Source organism: Ruditapes philippinarum, unplaced genomic scaffold (assembly GCF_026571515.1).
Source record: "Ruditapes philippinarum isolate M1 unplaced genomic scaffold, ASM2657151v2 ctg1040_1_1_1_1, whole genome shotgun sequence".
Classification (NCBI taxonomy): domain Eukaryota; kingdom Metazoa; phylum Mollusca; class Bivalvia; order Venerida; family Veneridae; genus Ruditapes; species Ruditapes philippinarum.
The window spans coordinates 164,930-190,599 of record NW_026854359.1 but is presented as its reverse complement, the minus strand read 5'-3'; the positions used below and the strand labels follow the sequence as shown (position 1 = coordinate 190,599).

At 32.1% G+C, this 25,670-nt stretch overlaps 1 protein-coding gene across 3 annotated transcripts in view; it reads left to right on the top strand.

The window, feature by feature from the left end:
* Nucleotides 1-1,909: 1,909 nt before the first annotated feature.
* Nucleotides 1,910-25,670, top strand: part of LOC132739930 (ras-associated and pleckstrin homology domains-containing protein 1-like) — a 74,756-nt gene continuing 50,995 nt past the window's right edge. Inside the window, exons 1-3 of one of the 3 annotated variants that reach the window (XM_060727764.1) lie at nucleotides 1,910-2,053; nucleotides 3,970-4,054; nucleotides 20,127-20,247. In XM_060727764.1, the coding sequence (XP_060583747.1) occupies nucleotides 20,128-20,247 (120 nt within the window). In that variant the 5' untranslated portion in view covers nucleotides 1,910-2,053; nucleotides 3,970-4,054; nucleotide 20,127. Of the gene's footprint in view, nucleotides 2,054-3,969; nucleotides 4,055-20,126; nucleotides 20,248-22,358; nucleotides 22,485-25,670 lie in introns of those variants that run through there. The other 2 variants (XM_060727765.1, XM_060727766.1) reach the window with 2 other exon arrangements.

The window sequence follows — 25,670 nt, the reverse complement described above, 5'->3', positions numbered from 1 at the left end:
TTCCAGAAATTTAATATTTGACAAAATGAGTCTCTTTCCCATCCCCAGCATAATGTGGAAACAATAGAGGGTAAATGCACCTTTTTGTGCTTAACATCTGTAATCTGTTGAAGAATAAGGACGCAATTACAGCTGGAACCCACAGGGTGACCTCACTATAATTTTATAATTTATGCTTTTCTTGTATTATAATATATGGTGTCTACCTCTCAACCAAGGGACAGGTGGTTCGAGTCCATCTACGGCCGCGATGGTCCAATTGTTTCCTGTACTGGTTGGTTTCAGGAGGATTCAAATACCAAGCGTAAATAAATAATACTAAAGTCTTTGTATGAATGTAACTGTTTAGTTTCTTTACCCTCGCCACTGTTTGACTTCACCCTCGCCACTTTTTTCTTTACTATTGTTGTTGTTGTGTTTAGTTTTATTGATACTGGGCGACGGAATGAACCATATGGCTGAGATTTATCAGCATCTATGCTGGTCCACTGTAGTATTATCAAGGACGTCTTTTCAAGCCGAGTCTTCCGTAGCCTATTCTTCTTTCGTTGGTGGAGGTATGACAATACTACCAGGGCATCACCTTTAAGACAGCAACATAACAAAAACTGCTCTTTCTTTACTCTTGCCACAGTTTCTTTATATACCCTCGCCACTTTATCAAATTATAACTAATTTAAACTTGGTGTGTGTTGTTTATATATGACCAGCAAGTCACATCCTGGTGAGCCTTTAAAAGTTTCTACATGTCCTATATACCATATTTTAATCAGGAATGATCTCCCTGGTTCTAACTGTAAAGAAAAAAATAAGAACAATTCAGGAAAGAAAAAAAAGCTAGCTTGCTGAGTCATACATTACTTGAAATAACGTTATACTTTGTTACATCTCCTTCCTCTCGATCCCTACTATATTCCTGGCCTACTGAAAAAAAATAAAAATCTATAATCACCGATGGAGAGATTTAACTTCATGCCAATTGTTTGGGTTATCAATATTCCATGGGCAAATAACACTCCGTGCTCTTTGGGAGTGTGACTCAGTCATTTTACTCTACGAGTCACATTTTTCATGATTTTAGTAGAGGGAAAACTAATTGTTGCTTTAAATGGATATTTAGAGGGGTTGAAGTTAGAGGGTATAAGATTTCCTGATGTTTTTTGGAGGAAGATACTCGGCAGTGTAGTGTTTAAGTGATTTTATTCATTTTTCTGTTTTGCATGGAAATATTGGATTTGTGATCAATAGAAATTGAAATTGTACAGCACTGGGAATGATGCCTGTATCAAAGAAATTATACTTTGAAGTCACACTTGGTGAGAGCAATTAACACTCTGGAAAATATTTGGAATGCACTTTCAGACATTGAGTAGTTTTTATTGATTTTTAAAACAATGTCATGACATTTTATGTTGATCTGTGGAATGTAATGTAACTAGATCAATCTGACATTTTTAGACAGTTTGAGTTGTTAAGACAACTACATTTAGAAGGTTACATGTAATTTGAACCAATTAGTCAATACATAAAAATAATCTAATTGTTAGTGAGCAGCCTCAATGTTTATTTTTAGTAGCAAACTGATATATTTTCGGGAGAGATGTTAAAACTACGTACACACGCATGGATTATGAATGTTGGTATGGAAATCACTGTAAAAGAATCAGTGTAAGCAATGCGTTGAGACTTTGTGTTACATAATGATACAGTGTAAAGTTGATGTATGTTAGAATATTACGATTCTTGAACTTCCTTTGTGTTAAATATCTAGAGCAAAGTTACCATCTCTACATAAGTGTGTGAATTTTTTTTTTTGTTAATTGTTTTAATTGGTTTAAAGAGATACAATATTGTGATGATATTTTGTGATATATTTGTTTATATTACATTTTTCATAGGATAACAGAAATATGACGACAAAGGAATAACCACAAAGGAACAATGAGGATAAAAGATGGATTTCTTTATCTAATGTGAGACAGTGTGGATGTCTGGTTTAAACTTTTATATATACATGTGCTTTGTAACATGGTACAGGATAACAATGCTCTATGTAAGTTTCTTGAAGATAATTATTGATAATTTTGATTAAAGAAAATAAGATTTTATGTATGGTTTTAAAAGCTTAGAATCCAATTTGTAAATGAACTTCTGACAATATCTTGATACAAAATATAAATTTTATTGATTTTATACAATGTTATATAGTTACAGTACACTCTTTAAAGTTACAATTATCCAAATTTAAAAAGAAAATACCTTAATTTTATTGACAATCTGACTAATATTAAATTTTGTATTTTTTAAAATCTAAATTTTTTAGCCTTTTTAATTGTTGTGTAATATGTTGTGTGAGTCTGACTGATATATAGAAGAAATGAGGATAACAGTGGTTGGTTTTAATTTAGTTACTCTGTCATACATCATAACTACCATATAGCATAAAAGCATTTTAGTTGTTTAAACCTTTTCCCTGCTGGAACTGGGCGTGATTTACCACCGCCTTTGCCAAAAGTTTGAGCCTTTAATTGCCACAGTTTTAGCCTTTGCTTCACCACAAGTTTTAGTGTTTGCTTTACCACAAGTTTACAGTCAGACCATCCATGCCTAGACTCTATTCTTTGGGCTGACTGACTTTGAATTTTCATTTTGGTATCCCCTAAATTGATAATGTACTGGTCTGAAAATGGAAGCTTCAAGGACAAGAGATGAAGGTGCAAATCTCCAGAACAAAAACAAAACAAAATATAGAAAATAATAAATTTTTATCAATAGTTTTAAGAACTTTATAAGTTAATGTTTACGAAACAAGTACATGTAACTGTCAAAATATGAAAGAAATTATCATTATTTCTACCCTATTACTATTACTATCAGACTAAGGGTCATTTGCTCTGTTTTTCAGTACAGGAGTGTGATATACAATGTATACTTGGGTAAATCACTTTATTTGTACACCTGCTGTACTTTAAAGATTTAAATCTAAAAAAAATCAGGAAGAAACACCATCCTGGAGACTGCTGCATTGAGAATTGCTATAGATTTTACTGTGTACATTATTTCAGGCCCCGTGTTCACAAAGAAAAGATCAGGATTAGGATCAGGTGATCCTGATTTTATTTTCATTGTTTTATAAAACTAAAATTGATCGTGTTATGCTAGAATTAAATGGTACATATTCGAATTGTAAATAATTGCTTATTTGTAAAGAAACCAACCTATTTTGGGATAAAATCAACTAATTACAAAACAAATTCAAAAATAATAGGATCAAAATGAGGATCAATTTAGGATCAAGATCATAAATTTTTATCAATAGTTTTAAGAACTTTATAAGTTAATGTTTACGAAACAAGTACATGTAACTGTCAAAATATGATATTTCTACCCTATTGGTAATTTTCTCTGCTAACAGTTGTTATACATTAAACATGGAGAAATTAAGTGGAGTGTGATATACCTTGTATACTTGGGTAAATCAATTTATTTGTACACCTGCTGTACTTTAAAGATTTAAATCTAAAAAAAATCAGGAAAAACAATCCTGGAGACTGCTGCATTGAGAATTGTTATAGATTTTACTGTGTACATTATTTCAGGTGTAAGGAAACACCTGGCCGATAGAGTCAATATCTGCTAATTAAGCCATGTGTGTTCATTAAAATCGGATACTGTATGAAACCAAATTATTGAATTTTCTTCTGTTTGGTGTATTAAGTTTGCATGTGGTGGTTTTATTGTCTACAGTTTACGGAAAGACAATTGATTTATGGGAGAATCTGATTTTCAGTATTTGCATAGTTATGTTATGTTTATTGATAAGTGTATGGTAGAAAAACTAGCTAAAGATTGAAAATGCATTTCCATTCATGATGCATATTATATAAATGTGTGCTTATTGAAGTATTTGTGGTAATTTCAGAGCCTGTGAATTATCTCATTACTAGGTGTTGGTGTGTTTTCTTACAGGAATTATCATGTGGATGTATTTTGTGATGTATAAAGACAGTTTGTTAAAGCAATAAAACAACAAAAAACAGACATAACTCAACAGGTATGTATAGCTGTGAATGTGGTATAGCTGCACTTTGCCAATCATTGAACAGGTTTTATATTTATTGTTTATCATGTTTATTTATCGCAGCCTCATCATGTATATTAAAGATGTTAAAGTGATATAATCACAGCAAGAATTACGTGCAAAAAGTACATGTCCTCTCACAGTTACAGCTGTTTCATCCTTACATGTCTAAAAATCTTAAATGGGCTTTTCCATCTTTAAATCTGGACAAAACCATTCACAAATTTTAGGGGAACGTTTCGAAATAAGAAGTGTCTGAATAGTCAACAGTGCAGACCATGATCTAATGGCACTAATATGCTGGCTAATCTTGGTCTGCACTGGTTGTTTGGGTAGAACCAGTTGCTGCCAGCAGAAATAAATTACATGTTTGTCCAGTTTAACCATCATTTGTTATTTTGATATGAAAATCTTAATATTAAAGTGAAATGTGGAAACTTGAAGGTTGTCGAACATGGCCAAATTTGTCCAACACAACCAAATTGAAAATTTTAAAAGCAGTATAACAAAAATACCAAGAAATTGAAAGAAATATATTTATATTTCTAGATTATTTGACAGTGTTCTTTACAATAATTATACAGAAAACATTTGCATAAATGTTTAAAATACATTCTTATACCAACAGAAATTTAGCATAAATATACTCCGTCTCTCCAGATAAGTTGCATCTTATACCTAGAAGATATTTTGTAAAGTAAATCATTCTGTGTTGTGAATAAGAAATTATGCTTAATGATGTAATTAGGGACTAATAATGATTAACTTGTGACTGTATTATCTAATCAATACTGTGATAATGTGACAATGTCTGTCTGGTGTACAGCCTACATACCAAAAACTGTGACAGGAAATATATTGTCACACTTATTCTTGTCTACTCTGTGCCGTCTGCTATATAGACAATTAGATGAGAATGTAGAAATTAGACGACCATTTTCTTTTGATATCTTCTTTTTATTTGTCTGCCATAATATCTGCACTTTCATAATTAGTTACTTCATGAAAAATTCTCAAGCAAACACAACTGAATCTGTTTTAGTTAATTATCGCCTAATTTAACACTTTTTTTCACTTGTGTTGTATGCATATCCATTTAAAGCATAAAATATATGTATATCCATTTAAAGCATAAAATGTACGTATATCCATATAAAGGATAAAATGTACGTATATCCATATAAAGGATAAAATGTACGTATATCCATATAAAGGATAAAATGTACGTATATCCATATAAAGGATAAAATGTACGTATATCCATATAAAGGATAAACTATACGTATATCCATATAAAGGATAAACTATACGTATATCCATATAAAGGATAAACTATACGTATATCCATATAAAGGATAAACTATACGTATATCCATATAAAGGATAAACTATACGTATATCCATATAAAGGATAAACTATACGTATATCCATATAAAGGATAAACTATACGTATATCCATATAAAGGATAAACTATACGTATATCCATATAAAGGATAAACTATACGTATATCCATTTAAAGGATAAAATGTACGTATATCCATTTAAAGCATAAAATATATGTATATCCATTTAAAGCATAAAATGTTGTACATATACATTTAAAGCATAAAATGTTGCTGAAAAGCTGCTTCCAAAACCGCCTCCGTGGTCGAGGGGTTAGAGTCGATGACTTCTAATCCAGTTACCTCTCTGGCGTGGGTTCGATCCCCGGGAGATGCTATGGTAGTTTAGCGCGGAGGAAGGTAGTCTAGTACTGGTGTAACTCTCCAGGAACGATGGTTAGGAAACTACCCGCCTATATGACTGAAATACTGTTGGAAAAAGGCGTAAAATGAAACAAACAAACAAACAAACAAGCTGCTTCCAAAAGAGAAAGAGTCAAAAAAATATAGATAAAAATGACCAAAGGGAAAACTTACTTGAGCATATTTGACTTCATATTTGAATTATATAATTACAGAAATGCATCTTGGGACCTTAATATTATCTGAAACTGGGACTTGAATAGATATATCAATATAACCTTGTAATCATACCATATGTCATGATGAACTTTAGGATATATTTTATCATTAATCATCATTAACAAAAACACTTGCTCTTGTAAAATAAACAGGATCAGTTTCAAGTTAACATCATATGTTTTTGTTATGCTTTTTCATTACCTATTGATTAAAAACATTGGCGTATTGGGCTGATGGTGTGAAAATAAATTCTGTTTCCATGGCAACTAACTGATTTTAATTATAAATTCAGGTAATTAAGTTAATTAAGTAACAGAAGTAATGAGTGGGTAGAAATAATGAGAGCTTCTGTTTTCCCTGATAAACACTGGTATAACAGCTATACGTTTATATAAAGGTATAGGTCCCCGATTAAACTTATGGTTGTAAATGTGATAGTCCCTGGTAAACAATGTAATAAGAACTGTCATATTTAAACTAAAGGTACGAGGCAGTGGGAATCGAGGCAGTGGGCACCGTGATGTCACACACAAGCATAGTTTTAAAGGCTTTCAAAATGTTTTAAATACTAAGAATGAAAAGATGATCATTTTAAATGCAGGTTGTTTCTAAGTGCAGGCTGTATTTAAGTGGAGGCTGTATTTAAGTGCAGGTTGTTTCTAAGTGCAGGTTGTTTCTAAGTGCAGGCTGTATTTAAGTGCAGGCTGTATTTAAGTGCAGGCTGTATTTAAGTGCAGGTTGTTTCTAAGTGCAGGTTGTATTTAAGTGCAGGTTGTTTCTAAGTGCTGGCTGTATTTAAGTGCTGGCTGTATTTAAGTGGAGGCTGTATTTAAGTTCAGGCTGTATTTAAGTGCAGGCTGTATTTAAATGCATGCAGGCTGTATTTAAGTGCAGGCTGTATTTAAGTGCAGGTTGTTTCTAAGTGCAGGCTGTATTTAAGTGCAGGCTGTTTCTAAGTGCAGGCTGTATTTAAGTGGAGGCTGTATTTAAGTTCAGGCTGTATTTAAGTGCGGGCTGTATTTAAATGCATGCAGGCTGTATTTAAGTGCAGGCTGTATTTAAGTGCAGGCTGTTTCTAAGTGCAGGCTGTTTCTAAGTGCAGGCTGTATTTAAGTTGAGGCTGTATTTAAGTGCAGGCTGTATTTAAGTGCAGGCTGTTTTTAAGTGCAGGCTGTTTTTAAGTAGAGGCTGTTTTTAAGTGCAGGTTGATCTCAGTTGATCTCACATGTCATTATTTTATGATGGTTTAACTGTGACCACCCCCATCAGGACTCAGATAGGAAAACTGATAAAAACTTAAAACTTCTGTAGTTTTGAATTATAGATAAGACAACTATTAAATCTAGTAATAATTCTTGAATGGTTAAGTACGAGATATCTAATATACGCTGCAGTTACTTCGAATAATAGATTAGAAATGAGTTAAATAATTAAGGTACCAATGCATGATCTTGAATATTTCATTAGTTTTGGCATTAATGATTAAATTACTGAGTCATTCTTAAATGGAGCTGATAAAAGTCTTGTCAACAATGGATAAATATTGATATAATTATGTATATATTGATGATTCATCAATAATTATAGATTTATTGGTTGTTTATGGGTGGTTGTTTATCAGTGGTGGATCAATTATTGCAGATATATGGAATTATTATGGTAACAAAGCGGGGAAGGAAATAAATCATTAGGCTAACCTAAGAATATTCTATAAATTGTGTCAGAGGTATAAAATCAGCCCTTCCCTCCTGCTGAATTTTTGGACTTGAGGCCGAGCATTAGATTTAAGAACTGTTGAGGTGTTTTTGGCATCAATATAGGCTAAAGTTGTGCATTCAGTAGTATAAAGTCAATGTCACAGTCTAGAAATGTTCACTTAACAAAATATCATATGGTTTGAAAAGTATTCAGCCTGACAGGGCCCCCCGGACCCTCTGAATACTGTACTCGGGCTCTTAACAGCTATCCAACTACAACAACAATCTGTGGGAGTGAGTGTCCCCATTTAAGAGAACTGGTCTAGCCCTTGATTTACACCCCTTCTATATTGAAATTTGTTCTCTAATTTCTTATATGAACAGAGAACAATATTTACTGACAGAGCTATATACTTAAAAGCATGGTTTCCAGTTGGGAGCAAAATGTTGCAGGGTGAGGGAAATGACCAGGACTCAAACCTGGGACCCTTGTTATATGGTACTGCAGCTCTTCCGACTGAGCTGTCTGGCTGCATAATTATTCGCTCCAATAATTACAGAGATCCAACCATTAAAGTTTAATGTGCAACAGCCAATACGAAATTTGTTTATTGAAACACACGACAATGATCTTTTTGTCTGTTTTGTAAAATGATAATTTCTACATATACCCTGTACTTTGAAACAATTTACAAATATATAGAGGATATTTGTTTAGTTAAGTGTAAGATCGGAATATATTTCACCGAGTGAGCACCAAAATGTATATTTCACGAGTGGCGCAGCCACGAGTGAAATATGAACTTTTGGTGTTCACAAGGTGAAATATATTTCGATCTTACACTAAACTAAACAAATTTTCTTTTTATTACATGAAAAAAAACGTTTTAAAAAGACATTAAACCTAATATTGAATGAAAAGCGCGCCAAATAATAATACAATGTGACATCATTTACGACGTCACGTCATTAAGTTGGTACCCAGTACTGTGCACGCTGGTATTTCACTGAAACAACGTAAGGGGCTTAAATTCAAAACAGTGAAATTATCAAAGTGGTAATTTCACTGTTTCAAACAGTGAAATTACCAGTTTTAAACCACTGATATATTTCTATAAACCACCGAAAAGCATGTAATAAATAGTTTTAAATTCCAGACAAAATTTTATCAATTTGATTTTACTTGAAATATTTCTCTTCACATTAACAGCTTTAGTTACAGATATGTGTCTAAAAGACAAAAACTGGAACAAACAGTGAAATTTGAAAATCAATACAAGAGAAGACAGTCTCGATGTCTCTCTACTGTTTCAATAGCAGACATTAATTATCACTTTATTTTAGATCTTTCGTTTTGTAAAAGTTGTATTCCTCAATTGCTGTTGGAGAGGAAGCCATTTTGTATCTCTGTTCAAGCTTGAAGTGATTGTTTTGAGAATGAGAATTTTTTTATTCTAAATAGAAAATTCAAGGTTTTTTCTATAGATACAGGATATGATATATTTTCATTTGTGATATGAAAATTATCATATTTCATGTGTGGTTCCGGCCACTCGTGAGATATTTATTTTCATACCATACGATGAAAATAAATCCTGTATTTATTTCCTCTTTATATGTAAGGAAATAGGTCTTAAAATGAACATAAATATTATCGTAAAATACATATATATATATATATATAATACAGTTGTTATATAAGACAGGATATGTATATACATGTACATGTAACAACAGTTATGTCTGACAGCAATTATAGCTCTAGTTGCCGTGACTCCCAGCTCCCCCTCGCCTCTCGTACCTTGCTCAGCGCGGCTCACTCTTGACAGCAGCTGTTGTTTTATCTTAACAGGAAATCTTGATTCACGATCTGACATCAACTTAAATTATATACATGTTAACAGAAATGCAGTAGTTACATGCAATGCTTTACAAAGTTTGTAATATACTGTGGTAATGTGGTTTGAAAAATGTAGGTTATACTAATTTATCACACTTGAAATGTAGTTTTTGGCATGTGCAACTTGTGAAGGAAGGGACCTTTCCATAATCATTAGCAATTTAGGTTCAAAAGTTAATATGCTTAAATTTTTACAGATACATGATTTTCAGAATGTTTTTTAGATATACATGTATATCTGTTCATTTCACATTAATGCAATTACATGTAGTAAAAGACATTCGAATTTTGTTAATATTTAAAGATCAAAGTTGGCTGTGCTTGCAAAATGAAGATTCCTGTATGAATCATTTATGGAATGAACTGGCACCAACTTGGTTGTGACACTAGAAATTCTATAACCTAAAGTAAGATTTTCTGTTTTCCTTTATTTGGAGCTCCAAGTGCAAGTGTTCTGACAACATATAATGTAGAAATGATGATTAAACAATTAGGAATGCATATTCAGAATTTTTTTTATGCAGTACAGACATATTAATTTGCATAAAAATACAATTGATATAATTTGTGGTATGTAATACAGTAACATAATATACTGGAATGTTATAAAAACACATATAATTATGTTACATAAAAAATTCTCAACAAATTTGTTTATTTTGACATAAATAATACTTTTGTTATTTACAGCATAATGTCTGTAAAGTTTCATTTTGATGTCATGAAGATATTTTTAGTAACATTTATAATTTATTATCTGTTATATTTGTTATAAATGAGTATTATGCAAAGACAAGGCTCAGTGGGTTTGAATCCGGACAGGGACTTTGGATTAGTTCATTTGAGGAAGCTATCCAGCATGCTTACGGAACGTCAGTGGTACTCTGAGGTAACCTGACTTTGTGCCTGGAATAACAAATGAAAGGGCACCTGAGGTCTTCCTCAGCTAGTAAAGCTGGAACATAATGGTGTGATGTTAACCCATTCCAAATCAATTATACAAAGAACTGAACAGAAAGTTTATTTTGACATATAAAATATACAAAGTCATCAGTATGTACACACATATATTACATATATATTAATTATATATAATTATAAATTTAAAAAAAAATCATTGGATAGTTTCTACAATTTTTGAAGGTGAACAATATACAGTCAGGATATAGTTTCAGATATACTGTACTCTTGACAATAGACAATAATAGCAATATAATACACACACATAATATACGGCAATCTATAAATGTTTGATTGTTTAAATTTATTTTTCACTAACATGTAATATTCCAATAGAATGTATATCACACATTCTTGAATTTAGTGTGAAATAATCTTGTGTTTTAGATTGAAGCATTGCCTACAGTGTATAAAAACATGTATAATATTTATAATATATTTTAACGGTAGGAAACTTGTTTTAAAACACTTTTTGTGATTTTATTTTTTTCTCCATAAACAACAAATTGCAATTTATGGTTTGATATATTTAAACATTTATAGGTATCAAACAATGCTCTTTGTTTAAACTTTTTATACATCACTTTGTTACATAATTGATTTTTTTGTTAATTTATGAAGAACACAATAGTTACAAGATGCTGAACAATTTAATAATTAATAAACAGCAATTATGACAGGTGGTTAATTGCAGGATGAAATATTTAATTGTTTTATATAATTTATGTTAATTTACGTTGACATCCACCTGCCATACTTTTAAATGCATTCAGATAGAGTATACATCTAAACTGGTGTAACTTTTTATGTATGGTTATGAAGCTAGGGCAGTATTGCTAGAAGTTTGAAATTTTATGTTTGTCTTAATTGTTGATGATATGTTTAAAAATATAATTCACTGTTTTAAAAGAATGTGAAAAGTACATTGCCAGTGAATAGTATAATAATGTTTGATAGTGAATTAAGTACATTGATATAGTGAATAATACATTCATATTGAATTGATTGAAAGTAAATTGTACAATGAAAGTGAATTGATATTGAATTGATAGTGAATTGTACATTGATATTGGATTGTACAATGATATTGAATTGAAAGTTAATTGTACAATGATATTGAATTGATAGTGAATTGTACATTGATATTGAATTGATAGTGAATTGTACATTGATATTGAATTGATAGTGAATTGTACATTGATATTGAATTGATAGTGAATTGTACATTGATATTGAATTGATAGTGAATTGTACATTGATATTGAATTGATAGTGAATTGTACATTGATATCGAATTGATAGTGAATTGTACATTGATATTGAATTAATAGTGAATTGTACATTGATATTGAATTGATAGTGAATTATACATTGATATTGAATTGATAGTGAATTGTACATTGATATTGAATAGTAATGATAGTGAATAGTAGTGACATAGTGAAAAGTACATTGCAATGCTTATGTGGAATTTCAGTTCATGTAAGTTTTGACAGATATTTGACCAATAACTTAACTTTCTTAAAGATAACTTCCTGATTGATGAAATGTTTGTGCAATTAGTAATATTTTGTACATCCAAATATTTCAGTTATGTTTGACAGTATACTACATGAATGAATTTTTTACTAACATTCCAACATGAAAATCTGCGGATACTTTGTTTCCGTACTTGATTTAATATTATATAAGTTGGCATTTTGAGGGCTCATAAAAAAATGATGCCGGAAACACTTTAGTGTTAGAATAAGCATGTTCTCTAAAATAAAGTGGTATTATAATGTAAGTGTCCTTTGCCGCAATTGACACCATCTTTAACAAAAATGTGTCTTTATTCTGGGACATATTAGCAGTAGAGTAAAGATAATGGGCCAAAGGTTAGGATACAGTGCCTGCCTATAACCCATGATTTAAGATTGTTTGAGTCATTATGGGACCTGATAATAATGACCAGGTTTTCTGATATATTGACAATTCAGATAATTGTCTGGTTATTCTAGGAAGTATATTTGAGAAAGATTTTTTAAATTTTATTTATCTACAGTAACAGTCAAACAAAAAAAATATTTAATATAGATTAGAATTACTGTGAAACCTTGTAAAAATTTGATGACCTATATGAAATTGGATTTTTGCTTAATGGAACGAATCAAATTCAACATAATTAAATTGTATATGGTAATTATGTATTAAAATTTTGTATACATTTATAATGTCATATACAATATCTAAACAATGTTTAGAATGAAGGCTTAAGTAACAGAATAGAAATGTTAAAGTTATCTCATTTAAATTCATTTTTCTGTAATTGATATATTGCGGGAAAATAATGTTGTACATCTATTTTCAAAATTTCCTGTCTCCCCCTTTTGTTTTCATGTTGAAAACAATAATTTTATAACAAAGACAGAGTTCATGCCTTATTGACTAACAACTCTATAATCAAGCCCTGCATTATAAAGTCTGCTGTCTCTATTTAATGATAGCTCTTCAGATTTTCTGCAATTCTGAAAATTTCACTGATTAACATTTTGAATCTATAATTCTGTCTGTACAGTGAAGACACTGTATTTTGCCACAGTGGTTAAACTAAAAATTATAGGTGCAGAGTTTATAGGTGCTATATGTGCAGAGTTTATAGGTGTCTGTAGATGCGGAGTTTATAGGTGCCTAGTTCGTAGGTGCCAAGTTCATAGGTGCTGAGTCTCTATGTGCCAAGTTCGTAGGTGCCAAGTTTATAGGTGCAGAATTCATAGGTGCAGAGTTTATAGGTGCAGAGTTTATAGGTGCAGAGTTTATAAGTACAGAGTTTGTAGGTGCAGAGTTTATAGGTGCCGAATTAAGCCTGAAATATATTTGATAAGTCACTATCTGACCTTTACAGTGTTGGTGTAATTTTTAAAATTGAAGATTTTTTTTGAGTTGGTTTTTGCTTCATTAAATAACACCTTCCACCTACAATCATTGTTATATCACACAGAAATTTTGTCTTGCTAAACAGATTTTGAATTGGCCTAGAATTTCTGTGAAGGAATTTCTGGTATCATGAAATTGGCAGATGTATATTTAATTAAATCTAAAAATGCTGCAAGTATTCCAGAGTGGCTGGCACTGACTGGTTAGTGAAATCACCTGTGAAAAAAACTAGCAGGTGGGCAGACAGGTGTGTCTTGTTTGATATAAAGTGAAGTTTTTTTTTGTAAACTTGATTAAGGCATGCCTCTTGTTTGTTTTTATAATAGGTATTTTCACTGACTGTTAGAATTCCTTAGAGATACTTACAATAATTTTACATCACTTAATAATTATATGTACAATGAATTTCCTTTATAATTAGAGCTTAGATCGGATATATTAATTGAAAAAATTAGTGGTCTCTTAGTGACCCATCAAGTGTTGACAGTCAGCTCTGGCAGTCCGTGATGGGATAGTCAATATGGCAAGTCATCCTAAGAGGGAGGAAATAAACATTGTAATTCTAGGATCATTTGTTTGGAATGACAATGAAAAATAAGAATATTTGATTTATTAGAAATTATAATATTTTATTTTCATATATCATAAGTATCGAATCAGATTTTCTTTTTAAAACAAAAATATAAATAGAAAAATTGGGAAAGAACTTGTCTAACTGAAGAAAAAATCAATCAATATTGGTGATTCAGAGAAGTAGAAGAACTAATATATCATGCCTTAATGGACCAGAATCTGAGTATTATGGAAATTTGTAGTCAATATAAGAAGGTGGTCTCTTAAAATAAACAATTTGTCTCTATCTTTGGCCTGATAGGAAAACTATATACTGACATTGATTGGCAGGTTAATACAATAAGGTTGTTATTTAATTGAATGATGTCAAATTGACAATGCTAAGGAACACTAGATATGTCCAGAAGGATTAAATTATTTAAGGAACTCCACTGAGGTCAAAAAGCATAAAAATATAAAATTTGAAACTCTTACATAAATTAAGTAAAAAAAAAAAAAAAAATTCTGAAGAAGACTAAACGTCAAAAGCTTAAGAAAAGCATTTGTTTTTATTGAACTGATTATATACATAAATTAAGTGAAACACTTAAAATAAAAAAGTCTGTAAATGCTGATAATGTAATATACTCAGAATTAAATTAAATATTGATTCTGATTTCTGCAATGTTTTTCATTTGTAGGTCATTTTGTTCAATAAATATGATTATTCTGGAAAAAAACGGGGTGAGGGAATAAACTGCAAATTTGCACGAAAGTTATTGGTACAGACCTATATCAAATGGTACTCAAATATCAGCAAAAATATTTCCAGTCCTGTCTTGTCAAAACATCTCAGGGAGGTCCCTTTAAACTTGCTTCTTGATATATTTATACAGGATGTGTAACACAAGCACAATTATTTGAACTTGCTTCTTGTAAGTTAAGAAGATTTGTTTCCCTTGGATATTTGGAGAAATGCTGATGGACTAAAAAATGACCACTTTTTCATCCTCCAAATTCTTGGCAATGGTTTTTATTGCACTAGAGTAGAGAATGTTTATATTGTGTAATGATGGTAGTATCGTATAATGATCTATATTATCTATGATGTGTTGTTTTTTCTGCTATAAAAAATTTTCTTGTACAGACAATATTGATTTGTTAACTCAGCAAATGTTGATGTAGAGACACTTATTTTATTACACCCCAGCCTTTTTGTGCTTTTTGCTGCTGCCATAAGGATTACAATGTATCAAAACTCATAAAAAAACGAAATTTTCAAGCAAAGTTTTTGTGCTAAAATAATGTTAGATCGTTTTGATAATGAATAAAAAAATCTTCAAAGCCAAGAAAACTGGAAATTCTATGAGAATTGCATGAGATAAAATTTCCTGGGATTAAAGTTTGAATTTGATTTTATTGTTTTGTTGTTGTTGTTTTGTTTTTTGCAAGGAAGGATTAATTTTATTTTCATGATATTTTAAAAACTGAACAATTTTCATAATGCACATCTTTGCAGTCAATTTTGGGAGATTTTGTTACAGAAATATAAAAATATTGGTGGTAAAAGTGAAAAAGATTAGTAACTGGATGTAAAGGAAGTTCTTGCAGGACTATTTTGTCGACAGAGTGTAAGATATTGGGAAAAAAGGAGTTATTTTACTGGACAGGGAGTGCTGTGTGTCTGTGAGTATAAATTGGATCAAAGACAATCCCTGATCAATAGTTTATTATTGTGACATAATATCTAAATGCTAGACTGTAAGGGACAAACAAAATCAATAGATTCATGATATAGTTTACAAAATGATACACCCATGATAACATTTTGCTTTGTGGGTCATATGTCTGCCTTTCAACCGTTTTGTTTGGACAGGGTAATATTGCTGGTAAATTTTATGCAGCAGTCCAGGAAATGGAACAACGATGGCCAATAAATGTGACATTGACCTATCTGCAAAATATTGTGTCACAAATTGACTGAACATTTGTATAAATATCATGCTAACCTATATTAGTTGGTAAATGTCATTAATACCTCAGGAAAGCTGATTCCTACAAACATATCAGTAATGTAATAATAATATAAACTTTTACACTGGTCCAGTGTCACACTAAGTATTAGATAAATAAATGTTACACTGAATAAATGTGCCATTGACCTTTCAGCTGAATAAATGTGACACTGACCTATCAGCTTAATGAATGTGACACTGACCTATCAGCTTAATGAATGTGACACTGACCTATCAGCTTAATGAATGTGACACTGACTTATCAGCTGAATAAATGTGACACTGACCTATCAGCTGAATAAATGTGACACTGACCTATCAGCTTAATGAATGTGACACTGGCCCATCAGCTTAATAATTGTGACACTGACCTATCAGCTTAATGAATGTGACACTGACTTATCAGCTGAATAAATATGACATTGACCTATCAGCTGAATAAATATGACACTGACCTATCAGCTGAATAAATGTGACATTGACCTATCAGCTGAATAAATGTGACACTGACCTATCAGCTTAATGAATGTGACACTGACCTATCAGCTTAATGAATGTGACAATGACCTATCAGCTTAATGAATGTGACACTGACCTATCAGCTTAATGAATTTGACACTGACCTATCAGCTGAATAAATGTGACACTGACCTATCAGCTGAATAATGTGACACTGACCTATCAGCTTAATGAATGTGGCACTGACCTATCAGCTTAATGAATGTGACACTGACCTATCAGCTTAATGAATGTGAAACTGACCTATCAGCTTAATGAATGTGACACTGACTTATCAGCTGAATAAATGTGACACTGACCTATCAGCTGAATAATGTGACACTGACCTATCAGCTTAATGAATGGGACACTGACCTATCAGCTTAATGAATGTGACACTGACTTATCAGCTGAATAAATGTGACACTGACCTATCAGCTTAATGAATGTGACACTGACCTATCAGCTTAATGAATGTGACACTGACCTATCAGCTTAATGAATGTGACACTGACCTATCAGCTTAATGAATGTGACACTGACTTATCAGCTGAATAAATGTGACACTGACCTATCAGCTTAATGAATGTGACACTGACCTATCAGCTTAATGAATGTGACACTGACCTATCAGCTTAATGAATGTGACACTGACTTATCAGCTGAATAAATGTGACACTGACCTATCAGCTGAATAAATGTGACACTGACCTATCAGCTGAATAAATATGACATTGACCTATCAGCTGAATAATGTGACATTGACCTATCGGCTGACTTGAATATGACATTGACCTATCAGCTGAATAATGTGACATTGACCTATCAGCTGAATAAATGTGACACTGACCTACCAGCTGAATAAATGTGACACAGACCTATTGCCTTAATGAATGTGACACTGACCTATCAGCTTAATGAATGTGACACTGACCTATCAGCTTAATGAATGTGACAATGACCTATCAGCTTAATAATGTGACACTGACCTATCAGCTTAATGAATTTGACACTGACCTATCAGCTGAATAAATGTGACACTGACCTATCAGCTGAATAAATGTGACACTGACCTATCAGCTGAATGAAATGTGACACTGACCTATCAGCTTAATGAATGTGACACTGACCTATCAGCTTAATGAATGTGACACTGACCTATCAGCTTAATGAATGTGACACTGACCTATCAGCTTAATGAATGTGACACTGACCTATCAGCTTAATAAATGTGACACTGACCTATCAGCTGAATAAATGTGACACTGACTTATCAGCTGAATAAATGTGACACTGACCTATCAGCTTAATGAATGTGACACTGACCTATCAGCTTAATGAATGTGACACTGACCCATCAGCTTAATAAATGTGACACTGACCTATCAGCTGAATAATTGTTACACTGACCTATCAGCTTAATAATTGTGACACTGACCTATCAGCTTAATAAATGTGACATTGACCTATCAGCTGAATAAATGTGACACTGACCTATCAGCTTAATGATTGTGGCACTGACCTATCAGCGTAATGAATGTGACACTGACCCATCAGCTTAATAAATGTTACACTGACCTATCAGCTTAATAATTTTGACACTGGCCTATCAGCTTAATGAATGTGACATTGACCTATCAGCTGAATAAATGTGACACTGACCTATCAGCTTAATAATTGTGACACTGGCCTATCAGCTCATTGATTGTGACACTGGCCTAACAGTTCATATAAGTAAGGGGAGATAATTTAATTTTCTCTAAAGAATGATTTTTAGGTTTACTCAATAAAATTTAATCTGTAGAAATAGGATGTCAATTATTGGTGATAGTAAAAGAGGAGAGTATAATTGGCAACATCAATGAAAACTTGATCAATCTTCCTGTGTATTCTGAAGATAATTCTGAAGAGACTTTCACTTTAACAGGGATATAAATCTAGATTACTGCCTCGAGTTCAATAAATTTAGAAATGAAGCTTCACCAATATTGTATTCTAATTATATATATCTAAAATAAGAACTGTTCACTGTAAAAAGGATGCTAATGTATTGTTACACTAACATTTAGCATGTCTTTTTATATAATATGCTTGTATAACGCAACTGACATCGCATCAATGTGCAGTAACGTTTTTCCAAGAGTTTAAAAGGGTGCATAAAATAATAGGATAAGAGTGTATATGAGAATTGGAGTACGTTTTTTGACACCAGTCATTTAGAAAAATTTAAATGAATTTAACGAAAAAATTTAGCAACTTAAAGTTACATTTTAACTCAAAGCCATGGCCTTTTAAATACATTCTTCTAGATATAATATATATGATTAATGAAAAGTATATATTTAGATATTTAAGTTGTCAAGGACATATATTCATGGTGTGTTTGTCATGTTTTAACATTTTTTCATGTTATTTGTCACAGTCAACATGTGTTTATATTATAACAATAATAGTCAATAATTAACACACTTTATAAAAACAACACAAATATAAGGCCAGGTCAGGTGGTTTTGAATATCATCCACTTATCCACGTATTAATGAATTGGTTTTCTCCCCCCATCCGCAGTCAATAAAAACTACTTAAATATGACCTAGAAAATAAACATATGGTCATTTGACATGTTTGTGTCAAGTCAATAGAAGTAAATGTCCTTAAAACAAAATAATCAATTGCCCCTTGTAATCAATTGCTATTTAACCTAACACTTGTTATTGGACTAATATGGTAGAATAAGATTGACATGTCAGTAAAGGAAAACAGTAATTGAATTTGTGTGACAGAACTTTAAGACATTAAATATGTCAACGGAATGTGGCATGTAGGAATGTATTCCTGTTTTAAGGACTTGTTTTTATTTTTATTGTGACATCTCCGAAAGTTATTTTTAGACTTTGTGTGGAATATGGAAATTAGTTGAGGATTTTTGCATCGTTAAAATTTTAAAATAACATGGAATAATTTAATAATGAGAGTGGGACTTGTACCTTTTTGCCATATCAAATATAAAGGTAAATTAAGAAAATGGTTTCTCTAATCTGAGAATTTTAATGGTCTTTTTATTTCTGCGAAGGCAGCCTTTTTTTTATGAGTTTAGTTAAAATCTTGGATTTGAAAAAAATATGCAAGCCATATTTAGATGAAATTTTTCCAATATTGCTTACAAGTAATTTTTGTCCTATAAAATGAGAATTTATTAAGATGAACTATTTTTTTACTTTAATTCTTAAAAGTGTTAAAATTTTGTAGACCTGAATTTTTAATGATGAATAGTTGGGACTGAATGTTTAGTTAATGGAATCACTTACCAATGTAAATATTTTATTTTTAAATAAAGGGGGGCAATCCTTGTTGGATTATGCTCAAAATTTACATGATAGAAAAACATATTCCATTTGGCTACAAAGAAAATAGTCTGTTTGTTTATGTTGATTAATTTCTTACTGTCCAGGAGTTTTTCTCATGTAGTTAGAGTCTCTGGAGTTAGCTCCCTTGTTAAATAAAAGCAATAATAGCCAAATTATTTATCTTCTGTTTCAGAATGGAGTTAGGGGATGATTACCGACATGGACCGGAAATTGAACCGGACAGTGATGTGGACGATCCAGATTCGGAGTCACAACTTAGTCAATGGCTCGGTGAACTAGAAAACTATGCAAAGGTATTTTTTTTTGATAAATTTTATTTTTCCCATGAAAGTCTGTTTTGGCCTTTTTCTGTTGGTTGTACAATTCAATTAACTTTGTATCTATGCTGATTAAAATGATTATGGGTTTGTCATAGGGTGAGAAAGTTGGCAGTCTGACCTTTAGGACTAGAACAGGGGACCTTCAAATACCATACCGAGGCTCTTCTGACTAACCTTCTACCCGGCTTTCACGTTCCCTCCCCTAATTTGTGAACAATTCTTTACCATGACACATTTCTCACAGAAGAAAAAAAAAGAAATTTAAAAAATGGATCAGATATATCTCAGACTTAAAGTATGTCAATATCAGGTGAATGCACTTTTAATCTTCAGTGTTAAACATCAAGTCATCAATCAATGGTTTCTTCAAATACCATTTCAAGATGATGAATAAATGCATATTGGCAATGCATGGAATAAATTATATATAATATTATGTACTCTTCATTAAAAAAAAAGTTTTACTTTATCTTTTGCACATTTATTGACAAATTGACATGGTCTTATTTACTTTCATTGTAAAAATTCCAGATTAATAGAACTAAAATGTTCTCTTGAAAAAGCAACCCTTTTTATGAAGAAAAGATAAGTACAAATGTATATTGAGTACTGAAGTAAATATTCCATGTTCTAATACTATCATTCTTTAATAAAAAGAAAAAAAATAAGAAAAAAGTTCTCAATATATTATATTGCTTATTACATTTTCTGTGTGGGTATTTTAAGAGGAATTATGACTTTATTTTTATATCAGTCTTATTTTGTAATGAAAGTAGGCTATCTAATCAATGTTACTCATCATGAAAATGTCTAAATGTGTCTAAATGTGACTAAAAGAAGGCCGGGAGTTACAGACATCACAAATGGTCTGCTTATTTTAGAAGTAATTAAGTTTTAAGGCATCTGTGAGTTGTAAAATGTTGTAACATGCTCTTATATGGCAGATATAGGAAGGCAGAATACAGTAACTGTTGCTTGACAGTTATTGGCTCGTGGGCTGCAGTTTTATTGATTAAAACAAAAGGAAATATTTTGATACTATGGTGTACTATATGGGTCAGAAGTTTTCTAGTAAAACATTATATTTGGAATGGGTAGTTAGTATTTGTTTAAACAGATTTTAATAGTTAAATATTACTGGTTGTGAAATATGGCGCCTGATCAGGACTTTAACCCAGCAAACTGGAAATACTCTTACGCAGCTCTGCCCACTGAGTTTCTAGGCCACTTTACACATTTTCAAACTCAATAATAAGGCTAGTGTTAAAGTTTGCCCACTGTGGGTTAATAATAACAATAAACTCTGTATTTAATGAAGGTAGCTTATTAAGACAATACATCAAAGCATCGAAGATAATACATATAATGCAAAATCATATTTTTGACAAGGCCTTAATAAACATAAAAATAGACATATTACAAGCCTATATAAAGATTATTTGAATGTAGTACATACAGAATTCATTATCAAAGACAACAATGTAGGACTGATTGCCTTTAGAAAGGAGAATAAATAATGTAAGTCTATAAACATGAAATATGTTCACTTGATGTTATTATCATCAATATTTTGTCACAAGGTTAAGATGTTTAGACAAGGCTTGGTGACTGTCTGATGATATTTTCTCATCAGGGCAACACAATACATGATATTGATCTCTTTACTACCACAATGATGTCAGTGAAGCCAGTGCAGCAGACAACATATTTTGACTTTTTACAAGAAAAAAAAACTTGAAAGTTTTAATTATCTCCCTTTCATTACATGTATATTTACATACAAATATTTTGATGTCAAAATAAACAGTTTCAATATAAATTCCAAGATATATTGGAAAACATATAAAAACAGCATGCATTGATAAAAGTTTGTAGTCACTGGTTTCCATGGTAACTGGTTTTTCTCCCAGGCTGTTAACTGGTTCCCAAAATTAACTTCAGTGTAATTTGGAAATGGGATAAAAATAAATAATGCCTGGAACCAGACTATAGCCTTTGGCACAGAAACATATGTTTTTAATGAATCATTGGAGAGTAGGAACCATTTCCTGTTTATTGAAGTTAGACTGGTACAGAAAATTTGACTGCTACACTCAATTTAAATTCATTTGATGTGTCAATTTTTGTTGTTGTTTTTTTTTCACTCAAAAGAAAATGGTAGATTTTAGAATTTCACAGACTGGATTAATGCTTGATGAATGACACAAAGGGTATGTCTAATGTAATTTAATTAATGTGCTTAGTTAGTATTACATAGTTTTGATGAAATTAAACACTTGCCTTAATACTCTCAAAACATCAGCAATTGCCTACCAGTTGTAGATCAAATTTGTTTTAATTAAGAATTTCAATCATTTATGAATCTTCTAAAGTATAAGCTAATGACGTCCTCTTGCCATCTGACATCCTTTTCAACAGTTTTTAGCTCACCTGTCACAAAGTGACAGGGTGAGCTTTTGTGATCGCTTTTCGTCCGGCGTCCGTCCGTCCGTCCGTCCGTCGTCCGTCCGTCGTCCGTCCGTAAACTTTTGCTTTAAATGACATCTCCTCATAAACCACTGAGCCAATTTCATCCAAACTTCACAGGAATGTTCCTTTGGTGGTCACCTTTAAAAATTGTTCAAAGAATTTAATTCCATGCAGAACTCTGGTTGCCATGGCAACCGAAAGAAAAATCTTTAAATATCTTCTTTTAAACAACCCTAAGAGCTAGAGCTTAGATATTTGGCATGAAACATCTTCTAATGAGTGTCTACCAAGTTTGTTCAAATAAAAGCCCTGGGTCAAAATTGGCCCCGCCCCCGGGGGTCATTGATTTTCCCTATATGCATATAGTAAAAACTTAAAAGATCTTCTTTTAAAGAACTGTAAGAGCTAGAGCTAAGATTTTTGGCATGGAACATCTTCTAGTGAGTGTCTACCAAGTTTGTTCAAATAAAAAGCCCTGGGGTCAAAATTGGCCCGCCCCGGGGGGTCATTGATTTTCCCTATATGCATATAGTAAACACTTAAAAAATCTTCCTTTAAAGAACTGTAAGAGCTAGAGCTTAGATATTTGGCATGAAACATCTTCTAGTGAATGTCTACCAAGTTTGTTCAAATAAAAGCCCTGGGGTCAAAATTGGCCCGCCCCAGGGGGTCATTGATTTTCCCTATATGCATAAAGTAAAAACTTAAAAAATCTTCTTTTAAAGAACCCAAAGAGCTAGAGCTTAGATATTTGGCATGAAACATCTTCTAGTGAATGTCTACCAAGTTTGTTCAAATAAAAGCCCTGGGGTCAAAATTGGCCCCGCCCTGGGGGGTAATTGATTTTCCCTATATGCATATAGTTTTAAACTTAAAAAATGTTCTTTTAAAGAACTGTAAGAGCTAGAGCTTAGATATTTGGCATAAAACATCTTCTAGTAAATGTCTACCAAGTTTGTTCAAATAAAAGCCCTGGGGTCAAAATTGGCCCCGCCCCAGGGGGTCATTGATTTTCCCTATATGCATATAGTAAAAACTTAAAAAATCTTCTTTTAAAGAACTGTAAGAGCTAAAGCTTATATATTTGGCATGAAACATCTTCTAGTGAATGTCTACCAAGTTTGTTCAAATAAAACCCCTGGGGTCCAAATTGGCCCCTCCCCAGGGGTCATTGATTTTCCTTATATGCATATAGTAAAAACTTATAAAATCTTCTTTTAAAGAACCCAAAGAGCTAGAGCTAAGATATTTAGCATGAGACATGTTCTAATGGGTGTCTACCAAGTATGTTCAAATAAAAAGCCCTGGGGTCAAAACTGGCCCCGCCCCGGGGTCATTGATTTTCCTTATATACATAGCAAAAACTTAAAAATCTTCTTTGAAAAAACCCAAATAACTAGAGTTTAGATATTAAGCATGAAACATCTTTAAGTAAATATCTACAAAGTTTGTTCAAATAAAAGCCCAGGGGTCAAAACTGGCCCTGCCCGAGGGGTGTCATTGTTTTTTACTCTATGTGTATAGTAAAAACTTAAAAAATCTTCTTTTAAAAAACCCAATGAGCTAGAACTTAGATGTTTTGCATGAAACATCTTCTTATGGGTGTCTACCAAGTCTGTTCAAATAAACAAATAAAAGCCCTTGGGTAAAAATTGGGCCGGGGGGGGGGGCTATATACAGGTGAGCGACCTCAGGGCCATCATGGCCCTCTTGTTGTATTACCAATATTAATTTTGTCACTTGAGAGAGAGTTGTTGTTAAAAGATTTTGTAATCCCTATGGCAGATTTTTACCTTATTTAATGAATTCTTAGAGAAATTGACCCAAGGTTTTTCGAAATCTAGAATTAAAGCTGTAATCTACAAGGATGACCTTAGATCTGATGTTGCTTTAGAATTTATACAAGTTATGAATATTTTTGACAGGTTATAATTAGCCCTATATAAATGGTTGTTTGTAAAAATAACCTTAAAGCCACTAGGTGAATGATATGTATGTATTGTTATGATGGTAAATTTTTGTCCTACTCTCCCATGAAATCAAACAATCTTGTGAGTGAATAGAACATTTGGGGATATAGCTTTGAGCAATTTTAGAATTCTGACATTAATGTGGTATAAGAAAATCATTGATCATTTTAGCTAAAATAATACTTCATTTACAGTGAATGACTCTAGCCACATCTCTAACTAACCTATTATCAAGTCTTCACATGATTATAATGATTGTTTTTGATAGGAAAACCAAACCCAAAGTGCTTAGTTGTTACATACATGTATAGGTATCTATTTATACTCTTTTTGAAGTTTAGGAAAAGTATGTTGAGAAGATAAGAAACTAGAAATATCTCCTCAAACAGCTGGTATATATATATTATCCTGATATTAGAATACATTGTTACTCTCCTGGGGTTTAAGTTTGGTCTGTGCTAATGTCAGGTTTATACTTCACATATTGAGGCAGGCCATCTTGCACATCCGTACAATCTCAGACCAGTGCTTGTGTGGTGGTGGTGTTGGTAGTACGTCAGTAAGCCACATTGAATTTACCAGAGCACAGTTCAGGCACTGCAGTGTTTGTGTGAGAATTTGAGTTTATTTATACTCACCACTGGTTGCCCATATGCCAGAGTATTGGTGGTTTTAGATTTTGGAGGATAGTGCGAGATACAGATACAGAAAGATACCCAATTATCCCAGAAGCTTCTCCTGGTTCATTAATGTGCAAAGTGTGTAAGTACTCATACATGGGACCTCAATTTACAGTCTCATTCGAAAAAATTTAGTTTGCCACTCTGAGAATCAAACCCAAAATGTTGAGAGTAAGTGCTCTAACTGATTAAGCTAAGTTCTGACTTAACCAGGCTTATAAGATTCTTTACCGCTGCTGTTATGTGAATGTTATGGTTTAGAAATCCCTTAAACTAA